Source organism: Saccopteryx leptura, chromosome 6 (genome assembly GCF_036850995.1).
Source record: "Saccopteryx leptura isolate mSacLep1 chromosome 6, mSacLep1_pri_phased_curated, whole genome shotgun sequence".
NCBI classification, from domain to species: domain Eukaryota; kingdom Metazoa; phylum Chordata; class Mammalia; order Chiroptera; family Emballonuridae; genus Saccopteryx; species Saccopteryx leptura.
The window spans coordinates 40,760,461-40,784,661 of record NC_089508.1 but is presented as its reverse complement, the minus strand read 5'-3'; the positions used below and the strand labels follow the sequence as shown (position 1 = coordinate 40,784,661).

The 24,201-nt window shown below is 38.4% G+C and overlaps 1 protein-coding gene across 1 annotated transcript in view; it reads right to left on the bottom strand.

Annotated features, from left to right (window-relative positions):
- CCDC175 (coiled-coil domain containing 175) overlaps nt 1–24,201 on the bottom strand; it is a 66,466-nt gene that overhangs the window by 13,894 nt on the left and 28,371 nt on the right. The window contains exons 8-13 of the mRNA XM_066343615.1: nt 11,512–11,593; nt 9,749–9,885; nt 7,485–7,595; nt 4,363–4,434; nt 3,580–3,715; nt 2,929–3,060 (exon numbers count right to left, since the gene is read on the bottom strand). Of these exons, the coding sequence (XP_066199712.1) occupies nt 2,929–3,060; nt 3,580–3,715; nt 4,363–4,434; nt 7,485–7,595; nt 9,749–9,885; nt 11,512–11,593 (670 nt within the window). The remainder of the gene's footprint in view (nt 1–2,928; nt 3,061–3,579; nt 3,716–4,362; nt 4,435–7,484; nt 7,596–9,748; nt 9,886–11,511; nt 11,594–24,201) is intronic.

Below are 24,201 nucleotides of genomic sequence, written 5' to 3'. Positions count from 1 at the left end.
GCTCATCAGAGGCCACGGTCCTTTGACCCCACCGAAGTGTTAACTCAGATGCAAGAGACAGAGACCCACACAGGTGTATGCAATAGCCCCGTGTTCAAACAGGACTCAAAATCTCTTGGGCATACCTTTTGGATCCTTACAGGGACATGCTTACTTAAAATAAAGGCACCAAACCCAGGAGAGCCCAATGTCACAGTTTCCCTCCAGTTATTCTACCAATCTCAACACAGCATATCAATCAGGATTGTTCTACCTAAGAGATGCTCCCTGATAATACAACCGGTAGTCCACCTGCACCGGGCTACAGGGGCAAGAAGCCAACAAGTTAAGTCAAGGTCAAATTCTCAATAAAGGAGAGAGGAGTGCTAATCCTGTACAACACATCTTGGTAATATTCACTATATTCTGGCATCTGACACAGCAGCTTGTTCACACCCTAATGCACAGAGTGATACACCACCCTGATCTGTCCCTTTCCGAATTGCCTTTAAAATCCTTATAAATAAACATACGAAGAAAAACACACGCAAAACACGGTCATTTACAAATATCGCAGCGCAGACTCAGGAGAAAACTATGCCAGAACGCAGTGTTAAAAAACTCAATAGTGTGGTATCGATGTTATGCTGTCTACTAAAGAACAGCCTGGGCTGGGAGGGGGAGGTAAGGAGGCCCGTGAGCGCGTTAATTAGGTCCCATTGTCTGCACCCCACCTCCATACTCTGGTCACACTGCTCCTCGTGATTCCTCAGATAGGACTGTCCTGCCTCAGACCTTCCATGAGCCCCATGCTTTCGGCTTGGCCTGCCTTCTTCAGGTTCCCACAGGCGTGTGCCCTCCTATCCGGTGGGGCTACAGTCTTCCTTCTCTGACGACCCTGTTCCTGATGGCACACACACCACGTCACACACACCTGCCCCGCCCCGCCCCACGTCCCTCCTTTCTTTTTCTCTCTAGCATCGATCACCGTCAAATGTACATGCTCCATTGGTTTAGCTTGTTTATTTTCAATCTCCCTGCACTGGGATGTAAGCTCCATAAAGGCCAAGCCTTATTTTGTTAGTTTTTCTTTCCTTTTTTAGCATCTAGAAGAATACCTGGCACCCAGATATGGTACAACCAACGGAGAAGTGTTTCTGACCCCAACTACTCTCCATCTGTTCCTTCTCAGTTTGCATCAGTTTGAGCAAAGCTTCCTCTCCTTTGTTTGTTCCCTGAGCTGCGCCGGCTCCCACTGCACCTCTTCCTGTTTCAGGCATCCCCTTCTGACACCTCTTCCCTGAGCGCCTCTACTCTCATTTTGCTGATTTTCCTTGGCACTGCTATGAAATTATTTATTTTTTTAATTCACAAAAGAATGTTTGGGCCCTGGCCAGTTGGCTCAGTGGTAGAGCGTCGGCCTGGCATGTGGAGGTCCCGGGTTCGATTCCCGGCCGGGGCACACAGGAGAGGCGCCCATTTGCTTCTCCACCCCTCCCCCTCTCCTTCCTCTCTGTCTCTCTCTTCCCCTCCCGCAGCCAAGGCTCCATTGGAGCAGGGATGGCCCCGGGCGCTGGGGATGGCTCCTTGGCCTCTGCTCCAGGCGCTAGAGTGGCTCTGGTCGCGGCAGAGCGACGCCCCGGAGGGGCAGAGCATCGCCCCCTGGTGGGCAGAGCGTCGCCCCTGGTGGGCGTGCCGGGTGGATCCCAGTCGGGCGCATGCGGGAGTCTGTCTGACTGTCTCTCCTGGTTTCTAGCTTCAGAAGGGTACAAAGGAAAAAAAAAATTAAAAAAAAAAAAGAATGTCTGATCACAATTTTCATGTGTTCCAGCATCTGAATGTTCTACATTTGCTGGAAAGCGTTGGTCCCTCTTTCACTCGTTTCTCTCATAGAGTTTCCATGTGGAAGAGACATGTCTGCTCTTTCTTGTCCATGTTAGAGACTGGCTTTTTTTGGACTAATATCTGCAGAGGATTTCTGGAAGATGTAGCAGGGATTGTGTGTGAGGGTGGGGAGGAAGACTGGGCTTGGACCAGAGTAAGCTCTAAACTCTGAAATGGAAGGGCTCCCTACTTCGTCGCTCCAGCAAGGAACTGTTGCCTTCACAGAGAAACCCTCTTCGGGAGAGCTGGGCCTCTTTTTCTTCTTCAAACTGAATCAGGTTCAGAAAGGCTTCTCCCACCATCTCTTCTCTCCTCGGCTTCTCTACCACGAAACACACCCTTGCTTTTCAGGGTCACACCATCACCTTGAAAAGGTGTGCCTTCTGTTGCTGCTGGCCACCTGCCACCTCGGGGCCCCTGGGTGCTGCTGGTACCCCTTCTCTCCGCCTCCTTAGCAGCCCTGCGCTGTTCTACCCCGGGTCAGCTCCTGTGCGTTCCCAAGTCAGCACAAAAAGATTTCTTGTGGCCCTGGCCGGTTGGCTCAGCGGTAGAGTGTCGGCTTGGCGTGCGGGGGACCCGGGTTCGATTCCCGGCCAGGGCACATAGGAGAAGCACCCATTTGCTTCTCCACCCCCCCCCCCTTCCTCTCTGTCTCTCTCTTCTCCTCCCGCAGCCAAGGCTCCATTGGAGCAAAGATGGCCCGGGCGCTGGGGATGGCTCCTTGGCCTCTGCCCCAGGCGCTAGAGTGGCTCTGGTCGCGGCAGAGCATCGCCCCCTGGTGGGCAGAGCATCACCCCTGGTGGGCGTGCCGGGTGGATCCCGGTCGGGCGCATGCAGGAGTCTGTCTGACTGTCTCTCCCTGTTTCCAGCTTCAGAAAAATACAAAAAAAAAAAAAAAAAAGATTTCTTGTTGCTCTATTTCCTTTTTAGGAAAAGAAGAAACATTCAGAATGAAATTGTAACCTTGTTCATACTAAAAGATTTATTCTACATTTAATTCAAAAGAGCATGAATTTGACCCCTCTCCCCTGCATACAGCCATCTTAAACGTAAAATAAAATTTACCTCATACTTTTTCAGTTCTTGAACCAACTTCTTTTCTTTGATAATAAACTGCTTCTCCTCTTGCTTTAAGTCTGCTGTAATTTTTTCAATCTCTGCTATATATTCAGTGATCTCCTTTTCTCTGGAATTGGTCTAATTAGAAAAAAAATAGAGATTTGTCATTTGTCTTGTAGCAGTCATCCTTACATTTTTAAACAGCCAAGTAAATTACTATGTCTTTGAATGAGATTGGGCTCTTATTGCATGTCATTATGTTTCAGTAGCCACTGAGAAGTTGTTTTTTCCCCCTTCAGAGATTAATTTCTTCACTAAAAATATCCATAAATGACATGAAGAAATGGAGAATGGGAGTGGTGGACAGTGGAGGTGAGCAGAAGCTAAATAACTGGTGTTTGGTCTCTATTCTCAGATAAATTCCTGAAAAACTATCCAGTCTCTGATTAGAGACTTCAAAAGCCTGGAGAATTGCTACTTTGTTTGCTAAATTTCCTATAGTTAATACACAGCAAATGGGTACATTTCTTAAGAAAGTTACATAATCTACCCTAAACATGAAGTCAGCAGAAAGGAGAATACCTTTTGTTTAAATTAGCTGTTTAAGGAGAACTACTAATATAGGGAACTAGTACTAAGTCTGTTGAATTCCTTTACCTCTTCAAGTAATTTAAGGCGTCTAGCTTCTGCAGCTTGAATTTTATCCAAAAGTAGTTGTAATTCAGCTTTTATATTGGATAGCCAACATTCATAGTTTCTTTTCAAAGAACCTACTTTCCATTGCATTACAATACTAGCAATTACAACAAAAAGAATCATTATTAATCGATATAACAGTCTGCTGAAAAGATGAAGGAATGAAAAACAAAACAAATATTACATAAAATTGTTTGTGCTATTGTTGATGCAGATTGCACATTAGCTGGAAAAAAAAAAAGACAGAATGTTAACTGCCTTAGTGCCAGATAGGCAAAATGTAAGACACTTCCAAGTAAGGAGCTGTGTGGGCACATCCAACAGGCCAGCGGATGAACCACACTTGGCAGCTTGCCTACTTTACGTCAAGGATAGAAATCAGAAAGGTTCAGGCAGAATAGTAATGGAATTACCTACATTCCCCAACGTGCTAATGAGAGATTTCAAGCTTCTAGGTTCTCAAATTTTTCTCTCCACCACAACATAAAAAAGTTACATATTCAGGGGTAAAAATGTGCAATTCGAGTCTTATAAATCATATTAACACCGATAACAACAATAGTAAAATAAAATAGAGTTAAGTTTTCCCAGCTGCTTCCTAGGTGCAAGGTGCAGATCAAAACATTTTACATGGAGCCTCTCATTTACCATTCATGGCAACCTTACAAGACTCCCTACTTTGGGGCACTGTTCATTCAGATAACATGCACTGTCTACAACACAAAGGGACTTCCTTTTCTTTACCATCTCTGACGTTCTCTTTCCAGGTTATCAACCAGGACTTTTATTTGTTTCGCATAGGCTTCCTTTGCTGCTCTAAAGATAAGAAAAAATATATTGGATTTGGCATTTGTGGGAACTGTTAGAATATATAAAACTGTAATGTATGATTCTTATATACAATAAAGTTACTGCCTAATTGGGAGACAAAACAAGTCTTGTGAAACAGCTAAAGACTTTAGTGGCAGATTGATAGAAAGACAATTACATTCTGTGCAAGCACAAACTATGCAAGTATTGAGGTGGATATTCAAAGATAGAGAACAGATGCAGGAGGGCAGTTGTGGAAAGGTTATTGGAAGTTAACGTTTAATAGAAGGAGGAATGTGGATCGCCACAAGGGAGGTGCAATCTCACTAAGGAAAAGACATCATTATTTGCAAAGACACAGGGGAAAGGAACAGAAAGTCAGTAAGTACTCTTGTGACCAAGGCAGACTTGCTGCAGCTAGAGGACATGAATGGAAAGAACCCCATGACATAGGAGGGGTTAGAGTTAACAACCTGGTGAGGAACTCTGAATTCTAGATTGAGTTTGATTTGATACAATGTTTAATTCAGAAAGTCAATAGAAATTCTTGAACTAGGGGCAAATAGCAATTAAGAATGGAAGATTTGAATCTAAAATGGATGAAAATGTAAAGACTTTAATATAGATATTGGCAGGTTTTTTTTTATCTTTATTCCCTTTTCCCCCATTAAGTGCTTCATACACAGAGATGACCTGAAGGCCACATAAGGAAAATGTGATTGTTATATCTTTTTAAAAGATAAAAAATATTCATAAATGAAACTTAAAATATGAAATGCTGTTAAATGAACTAGAAACATACTGTGCTCACATTATTTTTCTCTATTTGAAATCACAGTACGGGCTCTCAATTTCTTACCTAAATAAACCTAATTTGCCCCAATGTTACTGATTTTATTTATTTACGTATTTAATTTAATCCACAAAGGAGTTGACTATTTAAAATAAAACAACAGTAATATAAAAAAATCCTAAATGGATGCCAACATTGGGCTACAAATTTGGCTCTGAGCTTCCTGGTGACCAGAGTAACGATGACACAATAATTTATTATACATTTACATTATTCATAAAAAAATAAAATCACAATCAACTCAATTCTATTTTCCTGCTTTTTGTAGTAAAGAGTTTATAGCTTGCTATTTATAGTTTCCATTTCTATATTAGAATTTTAAAATCAGGTATAGGCTCACATGATAAAAAATAGATGTTATTTAACAATATATGGACAAGCAACCAAAAAGCTACACTTCTTGATTTGTCTACATTTCTGTTGGTATGTGTCAAATTTTCATCACCATCTATCTTAGTTTTCTATAAGTTGGTCTCTTCAATGTCTTATATTTAAATTCTTTATCTATGATATCATTCTATTTTTGATAAGCAGACAGAAAAATCTGACTTGTTTTTAAAGGTCTAGTCAAAGTTTTAAATCTTTGTATAACAAAGAACTCCTTGAGTTCACTTTCTTTCATCCTTCTCTAATTGTGTTTTTATAATTCTCACTATTCTTCAGTCACATATCATTCATTAGTTACTGCTTGGTGTTGTCTTGATCATTGGTCCAACTAAAGTATGATATAAGTTGCTTCATGTCCAATGTTAGTGAGAGTATAAAATAATAGAATATTTACATAGGGTGCAGTGGATAGAGCATCAGACTGAGATGCAGAGGACCCAGGTTCAAAGGCCAGAGGTCCCCGACTTCAGCATGGGTTCACCAGCTTGAGCTCATGGTTGCTGGCTTGAGTGTTGGATCATAGACATGAACCCCTGGTCACTGGCTTGAGCCCAAAGGTCATTGGCTTGAAGCCCAAGGTTGCTGGCTTGAGCCTAAAATCGCTGGCTTGAGCAAGGGGTCACTCACTCTGTTTGTCAAGGTACATATGAGAAAGCAATCAATAAATAACCAAGATGCTGCAATGAAGAATTGATGCTTCTCATCTCTCTCCCTTCTTGTCTTTCTGTCCCTATCTGTCCCTCTCTCTGTGTCTCTCTCTGTCTCTGCCACACACAAAAAATCTTACTTAGGGCATTTTGTAATAATTATAAAAATAAAATATACATGACCCTCTTTGATCCAATATTTCAACTTCTAGTACTTTTAATAAAGAAATAGTCACATAGGTAGACAGAGATCTGTTAATGTTAAGTTTGAAAATTGTTTGTAATATAGAAACAGAAAAAAACCAAATGTCCATCAATAGAGTACTGGTTAAATAAAATACAGTATAATCTGCAAAAGGAATACTATGCAGTTAGAGAAAAGAATAAGGTCCTGTGTATGATTTTTTTCTTTACTTTGCTTCAAACTCAATAAGTATAAAAATCAGTACCTAGAATTCCCATATATCTGTCACCAACTTTTCTAAATGTTGCAATTTTACCATGTTTTATCATCCTCTCAGATATAATTTTTCCAGCTTTACTGAGCTATAACTGATATATAGCATGTGTGAGTTACCCAGATATAATTAGAAGTAGAAAAAATCCAATTATAAAAGAGTACAATCCAAATTTCAGGTATATACACACACACATATATTATATATACATACATAAACATGTATAGCTAAATATTAATACATATATTAGAAAGCAGGTATAGCAAACTGGTAACAGTAATTATCTCTGTGGGAGAGATTAGCTAACTTTTACTAAGTTACACATTTATATATTTGAATTTGAAAATCAGGTATAGGCATTACTTATCTAATTGGAAAAATTGAAATAGATATTAAAGTGATTTAGAATGGTATAAAGGAACATCATAGGAGGTCAGTGTTGTAATAATGCTTGGGTACATTCTTGTCACCAGACCCCTAACTCACCCATTCTTCATGCCTAGGAACTTGTATAGAACTCAGAACCTGTCTATCATTTCAGTGAAAGATTCAATGATAATAGCTTTTCAGGACTGTAAAACAAAGAAAGCTAATTATAAATTTCCTTTTCTATAGTATATTAAAAGTTGACATAGATTTGTTGTTACAATTTATTAAAAAATAAATGCATAGAAGAATGAAGATTAAAAATTTTAAAGGTAACAAACATACCGATTAAGTCCAGTAAGTGTGACCAATCCTTCTTCCATATTTTTGATGTCTACTTTTCTTTGGGCTAGAAAGTTTTCTTTATGAGCAATAAATGACAGTTGGTTTTTATTTCTACATGGGAAAAAAAAGCAGAGCTATTATATGTTAAAGGTTTAATTAATCACTTTTAACTCCACAGCATGAGAAAATAAGCCATCAGAAATAAATATTTCAAAAGTATTTCAGAAGATTTAGTTCATAAACTATTTACCCAATGAATTAGTAAAAATAGGAACAAAGTTTTCCACTTGTGGTGGCTAAATTTAAATTAATGAAAATTTCCCAAGCCGTGAAAAGAACATTAGTTACAATAGTAACCATAAGACAGTAAGAACAGCCCTGTAATATTTTCTCCCTTTCAGTGGGTGTGTCTCTCCTACATTTATCAATTCTGCCATGTTCTTTTGTAAAGGTAAAGGAGTCAATCAGACCAATTTATAATACTGGCTCTACATCTTCTCAAGAGTGTGATCTTGAAAAGAAACTTGCCTTGTTAATAAGCCTCTGTTTCCCCACCCATAAAATGGGATTACAATACTTCTCTCACAGGGTATAAACAACATACAGCCATTTTTATAAAAAGTGATTATTTTTTGTCTCCAACATGCAGAAAGAATATTAGAAAGATTATGGTGTTGTTCACATTTCCAGACATTTATAAGAATGTACCTATAACAGAAAGTACTTTATCTAAGTATCCTGTCTTCTTCAAAACTACCATGGACTAAATGTGTCCTCCACAAATTCATGTGTTGAAACTTTAACCAACAGTGTGATGGCATTTGAAGATGGGGTCTTTAGGAGAAGATTAAGTTTAGATGAGGTCAAGGGGGTGGGGTCCTCATGAAGAGATTAGCATCCTCAAAAGAAGAGATACCAGCATGCTTGTTCTGTCTCTCTTTCCGCACAAGGACACAGTGAGAAAGTGGGCATCTACCGGCTTGGAAGACAGCTCTCACCAGAATGACTATCCTGGCATCCTGGTCTGGGATATCTAGTCTCTAGCACTGTGAGAAATAAATTTCTGTTGTTTAACCCAACCAGTTTACGGTATTTTGTTATAACAGCCCAAGCTGAACAAGACAAAAAAAAAAAAAGAAAAGGTTTTAGTGTTACAATTATTTGTCATCAGTACATTTTTATGTTTCAAACTGATAGCTTAGCATTGACCTGAGAAAAGTCTTTGCCTGAATAATATGAACAGTATTATTATCAGTAGGTTGTTCAATGGGATGAGATAAATGATTTCAACAACTTTCTGTAGCTTAAGTGCAACAACTGTGACCATAAACTCAGCTTTACAGTAAGTGGGTCTGGACACTGTAATTACATGTTCATGAGATCTAACTGCAAGTGTAGTGATGGATTATTACTTACATGATTTATACTTGTAAAATGTTATTCTGTGGTGTTCATTGAGAAGGCATTAGTGAATGTCCACAACCTGCTAAGCAATGTGTAAGATTTTGGAGAAATAGTGCTGAGTCAGACAGAGCAACTGCCCTCATCTGCTCACAGTTCAGGACATAGGGATTTATACCCAGTAGATTACAATGCAGTAACTGAAGAAAAGAAATGACATTAGAAGGATGTTTCAGAAGGATTATTCTAGTGGAAGGGAAGTAGAAAAGATAAAGGTGGTAAAGCAGAAAGTGGGAAGAACTTTTAAGGGGCAAGCCAAGCCAAAGAGACTGAAAGGGGTGAAATGAATGAAGTTGGAGAGAAGGATAAGATATATTTGAAAACTATCTGGGAGGTGGAATTGACAAGTCATAGTGCGTAAGTGGAGTTCAGTGAGTAGTAAAAGACAGGGATTTCCTTGAATAATTTCCCAGTCTCTAACAGAGACTGGTGTCAGTGGCCAGACCCTCCCCTGAGATAGGGCGTAGAGGTACAGAGCCAGTTTCTGACGCTGTCGATCTCATAGTTTCTCTAGATTGCCTGGTAGGGTAAAAGTCTGGTTATTTTTTCAAGAATCTAGTAAAGAAGTAAAATTAATGCACTTCAAGTCTGTGCATTCAATCTGAGCCATATGAGGGAAGTATTATTCAGTGTTATAGAGACAGATTAGGAGTGTGTTTATTATTAGGTAAAGAATATTCTACTATTGTCAATAGATTTTAGAACTTAGATACGCGTAAGTGAAGAGTTACCACTTTGATAGCAAGGAAGCACCCACGACTAAGGCATGTGGATTCATGCATGGATCAGGAACAGAAACATACTCGTCATGAATTTTCTTATACTGCATAAAAACTTTATCCTCCTCCTGTAAGACAATCTTATGTTGTCTGGTAAGAGTGTACAATTTATCTTGTAGATCTTTGTTCTCTAATTGATCTTTGTATAGTTTTTCAGCAATCTAGGGGGGGAAAAAAGTAATTGAAGTAGGAAGACTTGTATCACAGTTTCTCTGAGGGGAGGCAGGGTCAGGTGGGCAACTCTCTAAAGCACTGAGTATATTGCTTACCTCACAATGACTATGTCACAAAAGTGGAGTGATTTAATTCTATATCAAATATGCAGTTATACATTTTGGGGCCTCTTCCATAAATTATTACAAAAGTATAGAAAGATGGTAAACACTGATGCAAAAAACCACAAAGTAATAATTCATAGTGAAATAAGAATTAGGATTTAATAAACTGGGATCATTCCATTCAGGATATATATCTTTTTTTTTCCTGAAAATAAACTACATACACTGGGGAAGTAAAGTATGACATCAACAGAAGCTCTTGCTCAAACCATCTTTCACTGCATGTTATGCTTACTTCTTGTTAAATATTTCTACTTAAGGACAAAGAAAGAGTACTCATTAGTGTTCTGAAGGAGGTAAAAACTTTGTGTTTAAATATTTCTACTGTATTGCATCAAATGAGGTGGAAAAGATAGCTTTAGTATCAATGGTGGGCTGAATAGCTCAAAACAAGCCTCTGGCTGAGGATCGCTAAAGCAGCTGGATGAAAAAAATTTTTTTAACTGTTGAAGAACTAACAAGATAATGAGGATCTACTGGGCCTACCTATACGAGAAAGCAAGAATCCATAGTGTAAGGCTAGCACTAAAAAGTCCTTTTACTTTTTACCCTTAGGACATTTACAGATACAGAAGAAATCACCTGAAAACTGAGTTTTGGTGGGGCAAAAATAAAAATTTAGAGCTCATCCAGATGTTGAGTCTGATAAACCTCCCATTGTATGAGTCTGGGGTCCCAAAGAACTTCAGCCTCTGGTGAGGGAGGACTTGGAAGCTAATAAGCCATGGTCCATGATCCTAAAGGAACCCAAAGGTAAGATTAAGGTGGTTTGGGATGGGTGTGCATGTATGTTTGTATATATACATAAATAAATTGGGTCATATTATGTGTAATGCTTGATATTCAATTTGTCACGCAATAATATATTATGACATTTAATTCTGTTAAAATTTAATTATTTTCCCTATAATTGTTCACCTATCATAATAAATGCTTCATGGAATATCTTGTGGAGAAATCTTGGTTTACCCCCATGATTATGTACTTAATATATCCTATTTCTTTTAATCTAAGTTTTAAAATGGCTAGCGAATTCTCCTGGGGGCCAAATCTGACTGAAATATATATTTCACCAATGTTGTTAAGTACGATACAAGTTGCTATGCTTCACAGGTATCACACAATGGCAAGAAGCTCCTTATTTTTCTAATTAATTCACATGAAAAATGTCCATTAGTCATGGATAGTCTTAATGTAAAATAACTATACCCCACATGAAAAGTTAAAAAATGATTCATCTTCATAGAGACAATTTTTGCCCTTTTACGTACTTAAAGTACTCTGGGAGGAAATAAAATCTTTGAATCAATTATGATGAATAATCATGATTATTATTAGTTAATGAAAAATCTACTCTTGGAAAATTTCACATTTCTCACATTTATTTAAATTATTAACTAAAAATAAAATCTAATTATAACCTAAAAGTCATCATTTTTGTCTTCCTACCTCCTTTATCCTCTGCAGTAAGTCATTCTTTTCAGCATTAGATGCCTCTTCCAGTGCTTCTTTGCTTTTCAAAAAGAAATTCCTACGAACAAAGGAAGTCAAACAAATTCATATGAAGACATGTTTTTCAGCAAAGCCACATCACCCTATGTAACATATTTATTTATATAGCCAACATAATAGAAGATGTTACTTTTTGGAATTGATGAATTAATGCTTTATTATTGTACTCAATCATTTAAGAAGCAATTACTGAACAGCCACACTTTGCAGATGTCATAGGTATTAGAGACACAGTACAGGCAAAGTACCCATTCTCATAAAAATTGCACCCATGTAGGCCCTGGCCTGTTGGCTCAGCGGTAGAGCGTCGGCCTGGCATGCGGGGGACCCAGGTTTGATTCCCCGCCAGGGTACATAGGAGAAGCGCCCATTTGCTTCTTCACCCTCCCCCCTCCTTCCTCTCTGTCTCTCTCTTTCCCTCCCGCAGCCAAGGCTCCATTGGAGCAAAGATGGCCCGGGCGCTGGGGATGGCTCCTTGGCCTCTGCCCCAGGCGCTAGAGTGGCTCTGGTCGCGGCAGAGCGACGCCCCGGAGGGGCAGAGCATCGCCCCCTGGTGGGCAGAGCGTCGGCCCTGGTGGGCGGGCCGGGTGGATCCCGGTGGGGCGCATGCGGGAGTCTGTCTGTCTCTCCCCGTTTCCAGCTTCAGAAAAAAAAAAATACAAAAAAAAAAAAAAATTGCACCCATGTAGAGTGGTCAGAACATAAGTGAATTATCAAAAAATAAATAATATACTTCAGATAGTGTTAAGTGTTCCAAAGAACACAAAGTGGGTAAAGGAGAAAGAAATCCCGAGAGAGGGGCTGCTACTTTTCGACAGGGAAGAAAGACCTCTTGGAATGACGTGTGGAAACCTAAACAATGAGAAGGAACCAGGTATGTGAAGATCTGAAGGAAGAGCGTATCAGGTAGCAGAAAGAGCAGGTGACAGTATCCTGAGACAGAAACAAGCTTGGTGTGTTTTACAAAGAGAGGAGTATGACAAGGCTGGAGAGATAGGCAGAGACTAGGTTATATAGGGTCTTGGGGACAAAGTAGAAGTTCAGATTTTATTCTAAAAGAAACCAGGGACAGATTTTTAAAGCAGAGGAGTCCACATGAACCAATTTACATCTTGTAAAGATAACTCTGGCTACTTAGTGGAGAAAAACAGTATAGGAAAACAAACCACGGAGAAGGCTATGACAGTAATCCAGAAGAGGTAACGGTGGAGGTGGTGGGAAATAGTTGGATTCAGGATATATTCTGAAGATGAAGGCAACAGGACACGCTTTGGGAGGTGGCTGGAGTTAGAGTTGGGTTGGGTTAGGCAGTGATGAAAAGAGGCATGGTAGATGATGATTCTATGTTTGGTTGTATTAACCAGGTAAATGGTGACATGGGAGGCTGAAGGAAGAGCTGTTTCAGTGAGTTGGAGGATTAAGAATTTCTTTTAGAATGTGTTATATTTGAGATATTTCAAAAAAGCCTTCAAATGGAGAGGGAAAATAAGCTGTAAAGGATATGCATTTAGAGGTCACAGTTGGATATGTAAATTTGGAAGTCACTGAGATACAGAAGGAATTTAAAGCCACGAGGCTGGAGGAAATCATGTATGGAGAGTGTGAATGGAGAATCTAGATTCTAGAGTCAGAAAGAACTTTGAAACAAGTGAAAAGTCATGAGAAAAAAGAAGTAGGGTAGTGAGTGAAATAAGAGAGTGTGATCTTTGGCAAACCAGGTGAAGAAAGTGTTTCCAGACGGTGGAAGTGATTACCTACATCAAATTCCATGAAGAATTCAAGAACTTTAAAGAATAGATTAGATCACTAAAATTTGACAGGATGAAAGTCATTGGTAATTTTGACAATTTTGAAACCACTTCAGCCCTTCTAAAAAGCATCTATAATTTTTATAGTCTCCCACACTGTAATGGCATTACATACTCTCGGTCACAAATTGGGTGTCATTTGCATACAACATTTAGCTTCTAACACCCTACTTCCAGGGTGTTAAAAACCAGCCCAATGGCAAAGAAAGATCATAATAATTTAGAAAGGTAGGCACTGATTCACCTTTATTTTACAAACACATTATGCTGGATATCAATAATAATTTAAAAACAAAGATTAAACTATTAATACCTCTCCTAGACTTGTGGAGCATTTGAAGCACTCTTAACTGTCTAAATATAGAATTTTCTCAGGGTTATGGGATTTTTTGTTTTTCCTCAATATTTTGACCTCAAAATAGGTAATGAGCTTGTAGGTTAAAGATTTCAGGGGGTGAAAAAAATTTTTTTCTTTTTTATTCAGGGAGAGGAGAGGAGGCAGAGACAGACTCCTATGTGCACCCCAACTGGGATCCACCTGGTAAGCCCACTAGGGGGTGATGCTCTGCCCATCTGGGGCCCTTGCTCCATTGATCAGCAACTGAGCTCTTAGCACCTTAGGCCATGGAGCCGTCCTCAGTGCCCGGGCCAACTCGCTCCAATCGAGCCACGGCTGCAGGGGAAGGGGTGAGAGAAGCGAGAGGGGGAGGAATGGAGAAGCAGGTGCTTCTTCTCTGTGCCCTGACCAGGAGTTAAACTCAGGACTTCTGCACACTGGGCCAACGTTCTACCACTAAGCCAACATGATGCCAGGGCCTCATGGGGTGAAAATTAAGGCTTGTAGATTAAGATCTTCCTATTGGAAGATGAGCTATCCAAATTATTTGAGTTTCTTATATAATTTATTCTTAAAGAATCTTAGAAAACAAACAATGCTGTTTGGTTCTTGAAATTCACCAGGCAAGAATAAGAACTAGGCTGCCTTTTCCCACCTCCGTAGATAGAGAAAATAAACTAGGTGAGAAATTTTTAAAAATGCAGAGAATTTATTTTTAATTTTCCAAGGAAAAAAGTAAAGTTTTATTAATAATAAGGGGGTAACCTATATTCTCAATCACCAAATTAGTCAAAAGCACTTTTCCTCAGTGAGATTTCAATGAAATAAAAACCGTTGAAAAGCTGGGGTTGAAAAAAAAAACTCCAAAGATGAACCATTATAAATGGAAGATCTATGAAACACTTATTTTCTTCTTGAATATTTATTTAAAACTAGTTAGCTAACATGAAAAATGTTTATAAATAAAACTTCATCAGTGTAGCAGGATTTTTAATCGTAACTCTTAGAAATAATTTAAGAGCTAATCTTGACCTTCCGCTATGATTCTTTGCCTACTTTTTCTTTATTTTTTTTATATATTATTTTTAATAAATTTTTATTAATGTTAATGGGATGACATTAATAATTCAGGGTACATATATTCAAAGAAAACGTGTCTAGGTTATCTTCTCATTAAATTATGTTGCATACCCCTCGCCCAGAGTCAGATTTTCCTCTGTCACCCTCTATCTAGTTTTCTCTGTGCCCCTCCCCCTCCCCCTAAATCTCTCCCTCCCTCCCTCCTGCGTCCTCCCTCCCCCCACCCCTGGTAACCACCACACTCTTGTCCATGTCTCTTAGTCTTGTTTTTATGTTCCACCAATGTATGGAATCATGTAGTTCTTGTTTTTTTCTGATTTACTTATTTCACTCCGTATAATGTTATCAAGATCCCACCATTTTGCTATAAATGATCTAATGTCATCATTTCTTATGGCTGAGTAGTATTCCATAGTGTATATGTGCCACATCTTCTTTATCCAATCTTCTATTGAAGGGCTTTTTGGTTGTTTCCATGTCTTGGCCACTGTGAACAGTGCTGCTATGAACATGGGGCTACATGTGTCTTTACGTATCAATGATTCTGAGGTTTTGGGGTATATACCCAGTAGAGGGATTGCTGGGTCATAAGGTAGTTCTATTTGCAGTTTTTTGAGGAACCACCATACTTTCCTCCATAGTGGTTGTACTACTTTACATTCCCACCAACAGTGTATGAGGGTTCCTTTTTCTCCACAGCCTCTCCAACATTTGTTATTACCCGTCTTGTTGATAATAGCTAATCTAACAGGGGTGAGGTGGTATCTCATTGTAGTCTTGATCTGCATTTCTCTAATAACTAATGAAGCTGAGCATCTTTTCATATATCTGTTGGCCATTTGTATTTCTTCCTGGGAGAAGTGTCTGTTCATGTCCTCTTCCCATTTTTTTATTGGATTGTTTGTTTGTTTGTTGTTGAATTTTATGAGTTCTTTGTAAATTTTGGATATTAGGCCCTTATCTGAGCTGTCATTTGAAAATATCATTTCCCATTTAGTTGGCTGTCTGTTTATTTTGATATCAGTTTCTCTTGCTGAGCAAAAACTTTTTATTCTGATGTAGTGCCATTCATTTATCTTTGCCTTCACTTCTCTTGCCATTGGAGTCAAGTTCATAAAATGTTCTTTAAAACCCAGATCCATGAGTTTAGTACCTATGTCTTCTTCTATGTACTTTATTGTTTCAGATCTTATATTTAGGTCTTTGATCCATTTTGAATTAATTTTAGTACACGGGGACAGGCTGTAGTCGAGTTTCATTCTTTTGCATGTGGCTTTCCAGTTCTCCCAACACCATTTGTTGAAGAGGCTTTCTTTTCTCCATTTTGTGTTGTTGGCCCCTTTATCAAAGATTATTTGACCATATATATGTGGTTTTATTTCTGGGCTTTCTATTCTGTTCCATTGGTCTGAGTGTCTATTTTTCTGCCAATACCATGCAGTTTTGATTATTGTGGCCCTATAATATAGTTTAAAGTCAGGTATTGTAATGCCCCCAGCTTCATTCTTTTTCCTTAGGATTGTTTTGGCTATTCGGGGTTTTTTATAGTTCCATATAAAAAATTTTTTGTTCCATTTCTTTAAAAAATGTCATAGGAATTTTGATGGGAATTGCATTAAATTTATATATTACTTTGGGTAATATGGCCATTTTGATTATATTTATTCTTCCTATCCAAGAACAAGGAATATTTTTCCATCTCATTGTGTCTTTTTCTATTTCTCTTAGCAATGCCTTGTAGTTTTCTTTATATAGGTCCTTTACATTCTTTGTTATGTTTATTCCTAAGTATTTTATTTTTTTTGTTGCAATCGTGAAGGGGATTATTTTTTTGAGTTCATTTTCTAATATTTCATTGTTGGCATATAGAAAGGCTATGGACTTCTGTATGTTAATTTTGTATCCTGCGACCTTACTGTATTGGTTTATTGTTTCTAGTAATCTTTTTGTGGAGTCCTTTGGGTTTTCGATGTATAGGATCATATCATCAGCAAAAAGTGATACCTTTACTTCTTCTTTTCCGATATGGATGCCTATTATTTCTTTGTCTTGTCTGATTGCTCTGGCCAGAACTTCTAGCACCACGTTAAATAAGAGTGGAGAGAGTGGACACCCCTGTCGTGTTCCTGATTTAAGGTGGAAAGTCCTCAGTTTTACGCCATTTAATATGATGTTGGCTGATGGTTTATCATATATGGCCTTTATTATGTTGAGATATTTTCCTTCTATACCCATTTTGTTGAGAGTCTTAAACATAAAATTGTGTTGTATTTTATCGAAAGCCTTTTCTGCATCTATTGATAAGATCATGTGGTTTTTGTTCTTTGTTTTGTTGATATGGTGTATTACGTTAACTGTTTTACGTATGTTGAACCATCCTTGAGATTCTGGGATGAATCCCACTTGATCATGATGTATTATTTTTTAAATATGTTGTTGTATTCGATTTGCCAGTATTTTGTTTAGTATTTTAGCATCTGTATTCATTAGAGATATTGGTCTGTAGTTTTCTTTCTTTGTGCCCTCCTTGCCAGGTTTTGGTATGAGGGTTATGTTGGCCTCATAAAATGTGTTTGGAAGTATTGCTTCTTCTTCAATTTTTTGGAAGACTTTGAGTAGAATAGGAACCAAGTCTTCTTTGAATGTTTGATAGAATTCACTAGTATAACCGTCTGGGCCTGGACCTTTATTTTTGGGGAGGTTTTTAATAGTTTTTTCTATTTCCTCCCTGCTGATTGGTCTGTTTAGGCTTTCTGCTTCTTCATGACTCAGTCTAGGAAGGTTGTATTGTTCTAGGAATTTATCCATTTCTTCTAGATTGTTGTATTTGGTGGCATATAGTTTTTCATAGTATTCTACAATAATTCTTTGTATATCTATGATGTCTGTGGTGATCTCTCCTTTTTCATTTTGGATTTTATTTATTTGAGTCCTGTGTCTTTTTTCCTTGGTGAGTCTTGCCAAGGGTTTGTCGATTTTGTTGATCTTTTCAAAGAACCAGCTCCTTGTTTTATTGATTTTTTCTATAGTTTTTCTGTTCTCTATTTCGTTTATTTCTGCTCTGATTTTTATTATCTCCTTTCTTCGGCTGGTTTTGGGTTGTCTTTGTTCTTCTTTTTCTAGTTCCTTAAGGTGTGAAGTTAAGTTGTTTACTTCGGCTCTCTCTTGCTTGTTCATATAGGCCTGAAGTGATATGAACTTTCCTCTTATTACTGCTTTTGCTGCATCCCAGAGATTCTGATATGTCGTATTTTCATTTTCATTTGTCTGTATATATCTTTTGATCTCTGCGCTTATTTCTTCTTTGACCCATTCATTTTTTAGAAGTATGTTGTTTAGTTTCCACAATTTTGTGGGGTTTTCCCCCTTTTTTTTACAGTTGAATTCTAGTTTCAAGGCTTTATGATCAGAAAATATGCTTGGCACAATTTCAATTTTTTTAAATTTGCTGATATTGTCTTTGTGGCCCAACATATGGTCAATTCTTGAGAATGTTCCATGTACACTAGAGAAAAATGTATACTCTGTCGCTTTGGGATGAAGTGTCCTGTAGATGTCTATCATATCCAGTTGTTCTAGTATTTCATTTAAGGCCACTATATCTTTATTGATTCTCTGTTTCGATGACCGATCTAGAGCCGTCAGCGGTGTATTGAGGTCTCCAAGTATGAATGTATTTTTGTCAGTTTTTGTTTTAAGGTCAATAAGTAGCTGTCTTATATATTTTGGTGCTCCTTGGTTTGGTGCATATATATTAAGGATTGTTATGTCTTCTTGATTCAGTGTCCCCTTAATCATTATGAAATGACCATTTTTGTCTCTGAGTACTTTTTCTGTCTTGTAGTCAGCATTATTAGATATGAGTATTGCTACACCTGCTTTTTTTTGGGTGTTGTTTTCTTGGAGTATTGTTTTCCAGCCTTTCACTTTGAATTTGTTTTTATCCTTGTTGCTTAGATGAGTTTCTTGTAGGCAGCACATAGTTGGATTTTCTTTTTTAATCCATTCTGCTACTCTGTGTCTTTTTATTGGTAAGTTTAATCCATTTACATTTAGTGTAATTATTGACACTTGTGGGTTCCCTATTGCCATTTTATAAATTGCTTTCTGTTAGTTTTGTATCTTGTTTGATTCTTCTCTTTTGTTTTTCTATCGTTTGTTTTTGTTTGTTTGTATTCCATACTTCTTTCCTCTGTTGCTACCTTTTTTAAGTCAAGTGTTTTTGTGGTGGTTTTTTCAAGGGTGGTTACCATTAAGTAATGAAAAGGGTACCTACCATATTCATTGTAGTACCCTTTCTTGTGAGTATTTCTGCGCTTCATCGTCCTTTGCTACTGTTAATCTTCATCCTTTCTCCCCTTTTTTTTTCTTTTGTTGTCACAGTTTAAGTTTGGTTTTATTGTTTTCTTGGTGGAGCTGTTACTTGTGGTTATGAAGAAGAAGAAAAAAAAAGAACAGAGGGGTGACGTCACGGAAATGGCGCCGTGAGCAGCGCGTCCGACAGATCTCCCCAAAATCACAACAAATTTATCAACTAGAAACAGGAAAATTTATCTTCGGAGCAAACTGAAAGCAAAAGGACTGTTATCACTCGAATCTGAGAGACGAGGGTGTGGAGGAAGCTACCGCAGGGACGTTCATTCAAGCCGCGAGAAAGTGCGCCGGTGGTAAGTCATCCGCACTCGGAAACCGCCGCCGCCGCCGCCGCCGCGAGCAGTGGGTCGGTTGCAGAGCCAGCGGCAAACAGCCGCTGGCGCGCTCCCGGTCTGATTGCAGACCGAGCATTGCAGACCGAGCACCGCTAACGTTCCCAGCGGCCCGCGCACGGGGAGCGGGAGAGGCCCCAGGGCGGTATTCCCTACTTGGGAGATTCTCTCCGCGGGCGGGGCACCTCACCCAGCCATTCAAGCTAACAATCAAGCGTTGGGGGAGGGGCGCGCGCAGGCAGCCTGAAATACCTTCGGGAGCACAGCTGCGACCCAATTACTAAAATTAACTTAACCCGTGAAATCTGCGCACCCTCGGTTCTAATTGATAAGATCTCTCTCAGTTCACCGACCCAAGACAAGAGGAGTGATATTTTTTGGTGCCTCTCGCTAAAGGGGCGGGGGCAACTTCTGATTGATAGAGCCTTCATATTCAGGGATAAACGCTAACAAGAAGGACTTGGCAGATAATAAGATCTATACCACACTAGTCGCAAGCAGAGACTAGTGCCTCTTTTTACCGGCCAAAACAGGCTACAAAGTGTGGAAAGCCTGGGTTGAGAGGTCTAACGGAATGCTAGGCGCTGAACAATCACCTTGACAACAATTGACTCCCACCCCCGCATGATTACACTGGAGGCCCTGACTGTCAGAGCCCTTCCCAGAGCCTTGCACTGAGTGGGGATAGAGTGGGGATTTCCCAGCTCTTTGAGCCTCTTACTCCCCAGGCAGAAGCAGTGGCAGCCTTGGGGCTGGATCGCCAGGCTGCTGGTTCGGGAGGGGGGGACTGGGAGAGAGAATCCACGAAGGCGAACTCTCTCGTCGTTAGACCCTGCAGACGCCGGCAGGCCTTGACTACCAACAAAACTAAAGCCAATTGTGTGACATTGCCATAGAACCCCATCAACTGCAAGTCCCTGCCTGGGTGTGGCGCAGGGGCAGGGCCTGGGGTGCAGAGTTGCCGACCGGGAAGAGGGAGAGAGGAGAAGGAGGAAGAGGTTGACATCTCAAAATCAGGAAAAATCCACAGACTTTGCAGCTTGTTCCACTGTTTGTTGGTTTTTTTTTTTTTGTAGTTGTTGTTGTTTGTTCCTTCTATCTTATTGCCTTTATTTCCTCCACCTCAGCCCTTCTATTCTCTGCCCATCTTATGCTTCCCTTTTCTTGAACTACACTACCCATAAGTGTTACATTTTATTTCTCTCCTTCATCCTCACCCTCCTTTGGGGTTATACTCCAGGACACTTAATTCTCACTCTCTCCTCTTTTGTTTTTTTTGCCTTATTTTGTTTTTTTTTTCTCTTCCTTTTTTATTTCTTCCTTCGTTTTTCACTCTTTCTTATTTTTTCCTTTCTATTCGTTTTTTCTTTTCTCGTTTTACTTTCCTCCCATTTAATCCTCAATCACGAACAAATTAGTTAATTTGGGACTCAAGGTTTTTTTTGGCTTTGTTTTTCTTTTTCGGTTTTGTTTTTGTTTTTTTCTGGTTGGTTTGTTTTTGTGGCATTTTGGGTCCTCCCAACCCAAGGTCTCCATTGTATTTGGTCTTTGCTCCACTTAATACAACGTATTTTTACTTATTATTTTTATTTTTTCTTCTTGATTATTCCTTTTTTTTTGTCCTTTTTTCTGGTTCCCTCTTGTCCCTCTCATTATATCTCTTGGTTGACCGTCACCCACAGGCAGATCAACTTATGCTTGTCTAAGATTTTCTTCCCTTTTTTTTTTTTTTTTAATTTATTTATTTATTTTTCCCCCTTGAACTCTTCACCGCAAACCAGGCCCTCCATTATAGGCACGATATTTCCCTGAGGAGGGGAGAGGAGGGAAGGAGAACAAAGAAAAAAAAAGGGGGAAATAATAAATTATTACTGCTTTTTTTTTTGTGGGGTGTTTTACCCTTTGTTTTTTTGTTTTTCTTTTTTTTTTTTGTTTTTGTTTTTGTTTTTGTTTTTGTTTTTTACTTTTTACTCTTTATTAATTCTAATTAGTGCTATCAACAAGACCACCCGCAGATGCCAATAAGAAAGAGGAAATCGAATATTATGGATACAAAAGAAAGAGAGGTAACACAAATAGATGTGGAAAAATCTATGGAGAAAAGACTTAACATATTGGAAGCCTTGGAGCTAAATGACAGAGAATTTAAAATAGAAATCTTAAAAATACTCAGAGATATACAAGAAAACACGGAAAGGCAATATAGGGAGATCAGAAAACAACTCAATGAACACAAAGAATATATTACCAAGGAAATTGAAACTATAAAAACAAATCAAACAGAAATGAAAAACTCAATTCACGAGCTGAAAAACGAGGTAACAAGCTTAGCTAGCAGAACAACCCAGATTGAAGATAGGATTAGTGAAATAGAAGACAAACAACTTGAGGCACAACAGAGAGAAGAAGAAAGAGACTCAAAAATAATAAAAAACGAGAAAGCCCTACAGGAATTATCTGACTCCATCAGAAAGAATAACATAAGAATAATAGGTATATCAGAGGGAGAAGAGAAAGAAAATGGAATGGAGAATATACTCAAACAAATAATAGACGAGAACTTCCCAAGCCTGTGGAAAAAACTAAAGCCTCAAATTCAAGAAGCAAACAGAACACCGAGTTTTCTTAACCCCAACAAACCCACTCCAAGGCACATCATAATAAAGATGACACAAACCAATGACAAAGAAAAAATTCTCAAGGCAGCCAGGGAAAAGAAGAGTACAACATATAAAGGAAGGCCTATTAGATTATCATCAGATTTCTCAGCAGAAACTCTACAAGCTAGAAGAGAGTGGACCCCAATATTTAAGGCCCTGAAAGAGAGGAACTTTCAGCCAAGAATACTATACCCATCAAAGCTATCATTCAAGTATGAAGGAGATATAAAAACATTCACAAATACAGAAAAGATGAGAGAATTTATCACGAGAAAGCCCCCACTCCAGGAAATACTAAAGGGGGTTTTCCAACCAGATTCAAAGAACAAAAGAAAACAACACCACAAGTAACAGCTCCACCAAAAACACAATAAAACCAAACTTAAACTGTGACAACAAAGGAAAAAAAAAGGGGGGGAGAGAATGGAGATTAACAGTAGCAAAGGACGATGAAGTGCAGAAATACTTATAAGATAGGGTACTACAATGAATATGGTAGGTACCCTTTTCATTACTTAATGGTAACCACCCTTGAAAAAACCACCACAAAAACACATGACTTAAAAAAGGTAGCAACAGAGGAAAGAAGTATGGAACACAAACAAACAGAAACAAATGATAGAAAAACAAAAGAGAAGAATCAAACTAGATACAAAACTAACAGAAAGCAATTTATAAAATGGCAATAGGGAACCCACAAGTGTCAATAATTACACTAAATGTAAATGGATTAAACTTACCAATAAAAAGACACAGAGTAGCAGAATGGATTAAAAAAGAAAATCCAACTATATGCTGCCTACAAGAAACACATCTAAGCAACAAGGATAAAAACAAATTCAAAGTGAAAGGCTGGAAAACAATACTCCAAGCAAACAACACCCAAAAAAAAGCAGGTGTAGCAATACTCATATCTGATAATGCTGACTACAAGACAGAAAAAGTACTCAGAGACAAAAATGGTCACTTCATAATGATTAAGGGGACACTGAATCAAGAAGACATAACAATCCTTAATATATATGCACCAAACCAAGGAGCACCAAAATATATAAGACAGCTACTTATTGACCTTAAAACAAAAACTAACAAAAATACAATCATACTTGGAGACCTCAATACTCCGCTGACGGCTCTAGATCGGTCATCCAAACAGAGAATCAATAAAGATATAGTGGCCTTGAACGAAATACTAGAACACCTGGATATGATAGACATCTACAGGACACTTCATCCCAAAGCAACAGAGTATACATTTTTCTCTAGTGTACATGGAACATTCTCAAGAATTGACCATATGTTGGGCCACAAAGACAATATCAGCAAATTTAGAAAAATTGAAATTGTACCAAGCATATTTTCTGATCATAAAGCCTTGAAACTAGAATTCAACTGCAAAAAAGAGGGGGAAAAACCCACAAAAATGTGGAAACTAGACAACATACTTCTAAAAAATGAATGGGTCAAAGAAAAAATAAGCGCAGAGATCAAAAGATACATACAGACAAATGAAAATGAAAATACGACATATCAGAATCTCTGGGATGCAGCAAAAGCAGTAATAAGAGGAAAGTTCATATCACTTCAGGCCTATATGAACAAGCAAGAGAGAGCCGAAGTAAACAACTTAACTTCACACCTTAAGGAACTAGAAAAAGAAGAACAAAGACAACCCAAAACCAGCCGAAGAAAGGAGATAATAAAAATCAGAGCAGAAATAAATGAAATAGAGAACAGAAAAACTATAGAAAAAATCAATAAAACAAGGAGCTGGTTCTTTGAAAAGGTCAACAAAATTGACAAACCCTTGCCAAGACTCACCAAGGAAAAAAGGCACAGGACTCAAATAAATAAAATCCAAAATGAAAGAGGAGAGATCACCACAGACATCATAGATATACAAAGAATTATTGTAGAATACTATGAAAAATTATATGCCACCAAATACAACAATCTAGAAGAAATGGATAAATTCCTAGAACAATACAACCTTCCTAGACTGAGTCATGAAGAAGCAGAAAGCCTAAACAGACCAA